The sequence below is a fragment of the Alosa sapidissima genome, chromosome 3 (assembly GCF_018492685.1).
Source record: "Alosa sapidissima isolate fAloSap1 chromosome 3, fAloSap1.pri, whole genome shotgun sequence".
Taxonomy (NCBI): Eukaryota; Metazoa; Chordata; class Actinopteri; order Clupeiformes; family Clupeidae; genus Alosa; species Alosa sapidissima.
The window spans coordinates 28,074,992-28,084,122 of NC_055959.1; the positions used below are offsets into that span (position 1 = coordinate 28,074,992).

Below are 9,131 nucleotides of genomic sequence, written 5' to 3' on the forward strand. Positions count from 1 at the left end.
TGCTTTTAACACCATCCAGCCCCTCAGATTGGGAGACAAGCTCTTGCAGATGGGTGTGGACGCTCACCTGGTAACCTGGATTACAGATTACCTGACCGAGCGACCACAGTTCGTCAGACTGAAGAACTGCCTCTCTGACACTGTGATCTGCAGCACCGGAGCGCCACAGGGAACTGTGCTCTCTCCAGTCCTGTTCACATTGTACACATCTGACTTCTGCTACAACACCGAGTCATGCCACATGCAGAAGTTTTCTGATGATACTGCAATTGTGGGGTGTATCAGGAACGGGCAGGAGGAGGAGTACAGGAGCCTGGTGGAGGACTTTTTGCAATGGTGCAAACTCAATCATCTTCAACTTAACACTTCAAAGACCAAGGAGATGGTGGTGGATTTCCGCAGGTCTAAGCCCACTCTGCTACCAGTCCACATTGATGGGGTCAATGTGGAGGTGGTTAGCACCTACAAGTATCTGGGTCTCCACCTGGACAATAAACTGGACTGGACAGCCAACACTGACGCACTCTACAAGAAAGGGCAGAGCAGGCTGTACTTCCTGAGGAGGCTGCGGTCCTTCAATGTGTGCAGTAAGCTCCTCAGGATGTTCTACCAGTCTGTTGTCGCCAGCGTCCTCTTCTATGCAGTAGTATGCTGGGGAGGAAGCACAAGGAAGAAGGATGTGGGGCAAATTGACAGGCTGGTAAGGAAAGCTGGCTCTGTAGTTGGAGCTGAACTGGAGTGCATCACTTCACTATCTGACAAAAGGACCCTGAACAAACTGATCAACATCTTGGACAATGAATGTCACCCACTCCACAGCACTATTGTTAAGCAGAAGAGCCTGATCAGCTGGAGACTTCGCTCACTGCCTTGCACAACTGACAGACTGAGAAAGTCATTTGTCCCCAGGGCCATTGAACTGTTCAATGCCTCACTTAAGGGAAGAGGAGAGAGACCTCTCTGCATAGTCTGTCTGCCTCTTCACCCCCTCCATGTTTGGTACTGTCTGTCCACTAGCCACTTGTACCACTGTCTTTATGCCTCACTGTTTGCGTGCTATATTAGCACATCAGCACATATGCATAACCCCCCCCCCCCCCCCCATGCCACAGCCGAACTGTGGCCACACTTATACATTTTCTTAAATAGCTAAATATATAGATATATAGACTTTACTTTACTTTATTACTGCATTGTTGCACTGTTGACTTACTCATTTGCACTATCACCATGACCACTATCACCATTGCACTACCACCATGACACTCATTCACACAGAGCACCTTAGAGCACCTTACCATACCTTACTATGCACAGAGAATCACAGGCTCAGTCCCTGCCTCAGTCATTGCAAGCGCCTCTGATTTATTAATCACCACTATGTGGATACTGTTTTTAGAATGGATTTAGATTAAGTGTTAGTATAATTTGTATTTTTGTAATTTGTATTTTAGTGTATTTTTATATATTGTATTAAGTGTTAGTATAATTTGTATTTTAGTATATTTAGCATATTCTTTATCTTCTACTGTCCTTACTGCTTAGTTGTGTTTTTATATTATATACTTTAATTACTCTTTCTGCTGTTAAAGAATGTGTTTGTGTTGTATGTATGCTGCTGCTGAGACCTTGAATTTCCCCTGGGGATCAATAAAGTATCTATCTATCTATCTATCTATCTAATGTGATCTCTTGACAAAAAGTGTATTGGATTAAGATTGTGGACATCGACTTTGAATTTACTAAAATCTGAATGTACATCCATGATTAAACTGTCCTGTGTGTTTTTAAGTGTTAATAGGTCTCTAAGCATGTGTGTGTGTGTGTGTGTGTGTGTGTATGTGTGTGTTTGTGTGTGTGTGTGTGTGTGTGTGTGTGTGTGTGCATGCGTATGTGAGTGTGCACTGGGCTTAGACGGTAGTAAGCACTGCTAGCCTGTTGCTAGGGGACATCTTCACTTAGTTTGCGTTGCTAGGTTGCCAACTCCCCAACGCTAAGTGGAACTGTTCCTCATCCAGGCTCTCTTATTTCTTTTCCACCTTTCTCCATCTTCCTCACCAAAATAACTTATCCATCTGTCACCACCAATGCCAAGGCCAAAAAAACTGTTGCCAAGAAACAACTCTGGGACTGGTATAGATGGAATATAAAGTAAACATATTTAGGCGCTCTCAGACTTGCAGCTAAATACAGATACAGTTCTATAATAAATGTGGCCCTATTCTTTTGTGCAGATGAAATGCCATGCAATTGGTCTCCATATTCAGAGGGACTCCCTGTGAAACAGCAACAGAGACGTTAAGTGATTTAGATGAGATTTACTACCAAAATACAAATTAATTTCACAGAAAACTGCTTTTTCTACTCTCGGCTGGAAGTCTGTATCATTATGTGGATTTAGTGTTTACAGTTCTAGGTGATTGCTGTTATAGTTTTGGATTGGTTGACAGCCCATCAAAATGCGGGTGCCTCTGTTTATGCCTAAACAGATTAAGTGCTTACAAGATCATTACTATTAATGGAGAGCACTGACACAATATTGAATCAAAACTTGTAATGTAATTTGCATTCATTATATAGCCTCTTAACATGTCTCTAAATCCTCTCAACTCATGGTGAACAGCAGCTCAGACATCTGCCGTATCTATTTTAGACTAAAAGGAAGACAAATTCATAGCATCATTGCAGGCTTTGATGCTCTGCAATGTCTTGGAATAAGAATTTCATTTAAACTAAATTAATTTGAAACCCTTAAGAGGATTACCTAGTCCTCTGAAACACTGTTGTCATGGCAATGAATGAACTTACATTGTTTCATTAGCTAAGACTATTTACACATGCATTATAACATATTATGAGGCATGACTTCAGAGGGTGTCAATTCCATTACAAGCACACTTAGTTGTTTGTTCTGAAAATTAGAAACACAATATATTTTCTTCATCCCCTCAGAGTTGAAAGGGCCAAACCATCCGGGATCTGAATTAATTTTGTCCAGTCATACAATAGGCAATCCAGGAGCAGGTGTATTTGGCCACAACGTTCCATGATATTTTGGAAAGTGCATAGTTATGATGGATATGTTGCAGTGTATAGGCTACTGTTAGCACACATCTTTCTCATTAAAAAGGGGTAACATTCTAGCCTAGAAATCTAGACGCACCCTAGCGGCAGCAAATTACATTTGCTTCCAGGGCTAGTAACATTCTAAACACACAATGAAATGTCTAAAATGGAAACATTTGTTTTAAGTGATGACATGTTTGTGAAGCAGGTGCAAATATGCAATCTCTCTCTAACGCATACACACACACACAGACACATACACACAGACACACATACACATGCGCGCGCGCCATTCTTCCAAAACACAATTAATTTGTTGCAAACTTCTGCTTTGATATATTGGGAACCTTCGATGTGCAGGACTTTCAGAGGAAAAAAAAAAACTTGGCGTCATTTTAGTTAATGAACGTCAGCAACACACGCGGTCGCAGGTGCAGAGGGGCGGGGAAAACGTACCAACCCTCTCCCTACACCACCAGAGACGCGCAGAGATACATGAGGCGGGAGATTCAGCATCAGGTTGTTGTCGATGTTTTGAATGAGGAAGCGATGTCATACCTGAGTTGCAGGTGTCTTGCGGAGTCCTGAATATGGTTTGCCAAGGGGTCTACCTGAAACAGAAATAGTCACATACTTGGAGAAACTATTCAGAAACTGTTTTGGTCAGTTTTATGTTTTATCTGGCAATAATTGCAGGATAATACAATAGTGAGATTCCGCTCTGAGAATCCCCGCGTTCTGTGAAACCTGCGCGGGTTTTTTGGAGACATGAACGGCACTCTTTTCAACCGCACCAATCTCCTCACACAAGCACACGGAGCCCTTATCAATGGAAGCAACGAGCTCACGGACACACTCGTGAGATGCTGCACGGGAAATGACAGCGATATTGTGGCCGCGAGCGACGGTGTTGGAAGTGGATCCCTCGCGCTCACACCTGATGAACGGAAGTTATTTGTGACGCGCGTGGTGCAGATAGCTGTGCTGTGCGTTCTCTCGCTCACTGTAATATTTGGGATATTCTTTTTAGGCTGCAACCTGATGATCAAGTCAGAAAGTATGATAAACTTCCTCGTGAAGGATCGAAGACCCTCTAAAGACGTCGAGGCGGTAATGATTGGACTAAGTTAGCAGCAGCCTGATTTAAAAGATAACCAGGAGTCTATGCATTATGCCTGAGTGAGCGCGGATAATTGATTTTTATGGGACTGAAGATAACCATGCAAAGATTTTTCTACGCTATTATCTTTCATGTATTAAGAATGAAGGCAGGAGTTTCAGACATGGGGGGACTTTTGAAACAGTTTGAAAAATAATGATTCGATGAAATTGTGTAATAATGTTAATTAGGCTATATTGTCTGACATGAGTTGTTTACTATATTTTGTTTTCGTAACAAAAAATGTTTACATGTTTATTACCTCAACGTGATGAAAATTGATTGCCAAAAACTTAATTATTGTCATGGCAAAATGACCAGTTGCTTCCATTTTACGCATGTGGTTGTTTTGTTCACAGAAAGGCATATTTGTGATCTGTGTCTTCTAGAGCTGCAGAAGTATCCACGTTCAGTTTTGTTTAGCACGCGAGGGTTGAAAACATCTAAGATTTGTTGCACGTTTATTCCAATATCCCACTGCCATTACCGGGTGTTTTCATGTCCCTCAGCACGCGCGATGCCGGGTTGTCTTCGGTGGATGTGTGGCCACGTTAGAAGCACTTTTTAAGATTTAGCTGGATGCTGCATGAGTCTTGTATATCATGAATATGGGCCTACTTGTGCAGCATGCTGTTGTAATAAATATGCAACATTAAACTTTCACAGGTTTCAGTTTACTGATTTATTAAAATATTTAGATGCATGTTTGTTTTGTATCAAATTTAGTGCATAACACTTGAAAATATAAAAAATATTAAACGTACCACAATTATTATTATTATTATTATTATTATTATTTAGCTTTTATCTGGTTCAATTGCTGAAAATACAATTTCACAATAAACCTGCTGTGCTATAAGTCAATTTTAAGGGATTGTCATGTTTCTCTTAAACATAAATGTTGCTCACACATAATAGACAGGCTGCCTTGAATATAACTATATTGTGTGTGTGTGTGTGTGTGTGTGTGTGTGTGTGTGTGTGCATGCGTGTGCATGTGCATGTGTGTGTGTACGTATGTTTCTGTGTGTGTGTGTGTGTATGTGTGTATGAAGTCAGAAAGTTCTGGCCTGTTGTAGTTGCAGCCACTGACAAAGCTATTGAGAGACTACAATGTTAATATGTTTTTCCTCCTCAAGTTTCCCAACAGTTATCCTGCTTTTTACATTTAATAGATATATATTTCAGCACTGTGCCCAAGTACAAACCACCATCAGTATTATGCTCAAAGTTTTCATATATTTACTGGGGTTGCTATGCACATCACTGATTTGTTTGTCTTATATATTTTAATCCTACGCAGTGAGATAAATATGGGTGTTCTATAAGTCACAGTTAATGATATGCAGTCAGTCTCATAGTGTCACTTAATGTGATGTGTCTCATTACAATGATGTATCATATTCCAAATGCTTCAGATCAAGACTGTTGAATTGATTTGAATTGTGATTGTTTCTGTATGCTCCCAAGACACTGAGCGTGTTGACCCACTTCTTTGAAGTACGGAGCCACCATAGGGTGTTTGTCAAATTAAGTCTCTGCTGTGATCAAGTTTGAGGAACTTCTCACAATTCTTATGGCCCTATTGCAACTGTCAGCCATCCACAGCTTTCTTCAGTCAGTGAAAAGAAGAACCATAAATATTGCAGTAGGGCAGTTCCATCTAGCGAACACCAAAGTCAGTGCTGTATAAAATGATTTTAAAAAACATTGTAAAAGAAACCAGCAAATGTCTTCCAAAAATGTGTGCCATCTCTGAACTGATTTTGGACCCTTCAGTCCAGTTACAAAATCAGTTGGTAAACAGTACGATATAAAACAAATACTGACTATAGACAATTTAAACTTCAAGGTTTGGGTAAATAATTGAGGGACACATTTATGGAGTAAATAATTTGACTGTTTATGACTTAATATTCAATACACTGTGCCATAAATTCAGTATAAAATGTTACTTTAATACTAAATACCTCTTCTACATGACCCCCCCCACCCCCCTCTTTCTAATACTAAATACCTTCCTCTTCTGAGAAAAATAGATTACTATATGGATTTATGGATTAACAATTTTGAGCAGAGATCCCTCAGCAAATCCAACGACAGAAGGAAAGAACTAAAACTAGAATACATTCTAGAACACATTATGCTAAAATAACTATTTTCACCCAAAAGAGCACACTGATTACCCCAATAACTCCAATGATCTAGTATTCAAAGATGCTTGTGTAATTTGCATAAGGGTTTGGTATCCATTAGTGATGTGTGTGTTGGGGAGTGTCGGTTACCCTTTGTGAGAATGCAAAAAGAAATCACTTTGGAACCACAGCAAACTCATCTTTCATAAAAGAAGAAAGTGAAAGTTATTCAGAAAAAATACATGATCGTCCTCTGGCACCAAACAGTCTTGTTTACCCCCATGATTAGATTACTGCTCACGTCAGCTTAAGAATCGGCACCGGAAACTTGGTGAATGAATATTTTTTAAGGTTATCTATAGTCCCTGTTTCTTTAGTATTTAAAGTCCTCTAATGCTACTTTGAGTATCTACCCATGAATATAAAAACTAATAAGAGGCAACGCAGAAAACCTCCACCAAGCTTACATGCAGGCTATACACAGACCACATCCAGCCAGGTCCTTCACGGCATCAGCAACTTCCACTGTACTCCATCTGTCCTCTATTTAAATGGGAATAACACTACTCTCGTCCCCATCAAGTAGCTTCTCAATTATTGATGTATTGAACATTGGTATGATCAGATGATTTTCAAATGTAAAGGATCTTTTAAGGAGAGGTTTCACTCCACTAATTCCTAGGGATTTCCTCACACTGTAATTTGCCACAGCTAATTAAAATCACTGTGCAATACCAATACCTTTGACTAAATGAGATGTGAAATGCTAATCAGGTTTCACAGATCGACAGGTGCAGTGAAACATAGACAAGGTAATAGCGAGGTTGAGTGGCAGTGGTACCTGAGGGGCAGGAAACTAGATATCGATTATCTGTGGGTCATTTTCTGTCTACTCTACACTCTGTAGGCCATATGCTTCAAATCACCAATCAACACATTTAGCAGAATCAGAATCATGTACGAGTGTGAAGTCGTGAATCAGTGTCTTACAGTTTTTTTCCATTGGTTTGGCTCTTGAAACAGAAATTACATTCTCAAAATAACATGGACAAACCTCCAAACTACTTGCCAATTGTTCACAACAGAATTGAATTTCTCATTCATTTCATCAAATTGCAAATGTCTTAGTACATGTCTCAATGTCTCAGTATATCTTTGCAAATGATTACAGTTTTTCTCGATCGTTTTGATACCTGTGTCAACTCTGACATCACGTTCTCAAAACAGTTAACACCCGTGTCTGAACAAAAGCACTCTGGACAAAATGACACATTTTGCTTGCAAAAGGCTGTTACTCTCTCAAAATACTTAAAACATGCAGCAAAAGCAAATCTTGCCTTGTTGCCAATTCAAAAACACTCTTTAATCAATCATTACACACTGGACAACAAAATGCAAAATCTAGTTCTCAAAATGAGCATTTTTTCTATGTCTGTTCCATTACTTTGTCATTTTTCTGGTATCAGAAAAAAACTGTAAAAAGACAAAATGTACTGAATAAAATGTACCTCCCAAGATGTAACTGTCATTGACATGTAAGACATACAGCAATACCTAGCTAGATACAGTAAATTTAATTGAACTACAACTTTTCATTTTTCATCGAAATAGACCTTTTGTCCTGTTTCTCCAACAAATAGGCAATACAGTACTTTGTCTAAATGTGCATTAGATCCATACTTGCAAATAGCAACACAGAATAGACATCTCTTACAGTTTTTTTCAAATGCTTACACACTAAATCTTTGCTTGTCACACAATTTTCTAATCATGTCTTCCAAACATCATAACCCCACACCAAATCTGCAAAACCATACACTAATTCTCAGTGTTTGACTCAGTTTTCAATTGACTAAAACACATTTTGCAAAACACCACACACAATGTTCTACTTAACACACAAAAATAGAACAGGAAGTAACTTGATTTCATTTTTCAAACACAACTCATCAAAATGCCACACTAAATCACCAGTGCTTCACTCTCTCTCTTCACATGTGTAAACACTCATTACTTTACGGAACACCATCCAGTCATTGCCTTAGTATAGGCCTATAAATAGATACTTTATATGTAGGTATGGACCCTTTCAATCTGTCCCTAGAGGATTTCAGAACCAGTGCAGATACTTTGAAAGGAATGTTCTACAAAAAGTCGACTTTATGTACAGTAAAACTTTTTACTATATTTTTGTGTCTTTTTTGTGTTTTTGTGTATTTTTTCTTTAGACCTATGAATACATACACAACCCTCCCCCCCACACACACACACATACAGACAAACACACACACACACACACACACACACACACACACACACACACATAAACACACACACACTTTTCTTTGGAAAAAGCAAAGTAATTTGATAGTAGTCAGTCATTTCCATAGGCAAAATCAGCTTTTTCAGAACTCCATGTACATCTGGTGGTCATTGCCTCATGGTGGTCTATTTTGCTTTACTTTGTTCTTGTTGGCTGTAAAATACTGTATTCACAACAGCAAATTATTTGGGAAAAATCACTATTTTTTGGTTTCAATATTGATTGCTTTTTTTTCAACTTCTCTCTGTAGATAGCGTAACTTTCATTCTTGTATGGAAATACATAAAGCCTATGAAAGACAGAAGAGTGTTAGGTTTTGAGCAATAGTGTGTACATGATGTATCCAAAATGTCATAATAGGACAAAAGTGTTTGTAATGTGAGGCGAATGTTTGATTTAAAGATGTGTTTATGACATTTTGAATGTTGTGTGTCATTTTACTGGAGAT

General features: G+C 39.0%; 1 protein-coding gene across 1 annotated transcript; it reads left to right on the forward strand.

Moving 5' to 3' along the window:
- The first annotated feature begins 3,556 nt into the window (after positions 1-3,556).
- Positions 3,557-4,924, forward strand: rprml (reprimo-like). Its single transcript, XM_042086452.1, has one exon. The coding sequence runs from the start codon at positions 3,835-3,837 to the stop codon at positions 4,195-4,197; it is 363 nt and encodes a 120-aa protein (XP_041942386.1). The 5' UTR covers positions 3,557-3,834; the 3' UTR covers positions 4,198-4,924.
- Positions 4,925-9,131: the final 4,207 nt, after the last annotated feature.

Excerpts from the sequence above, each read along its gene's own strand:
- rprml (XM_042086452.1), top strand. The coding sequence starts at position 3,835 with ATGAACGGCACTCTTTTCAACCGCACCAATCTCCTCACACAAGCACAC.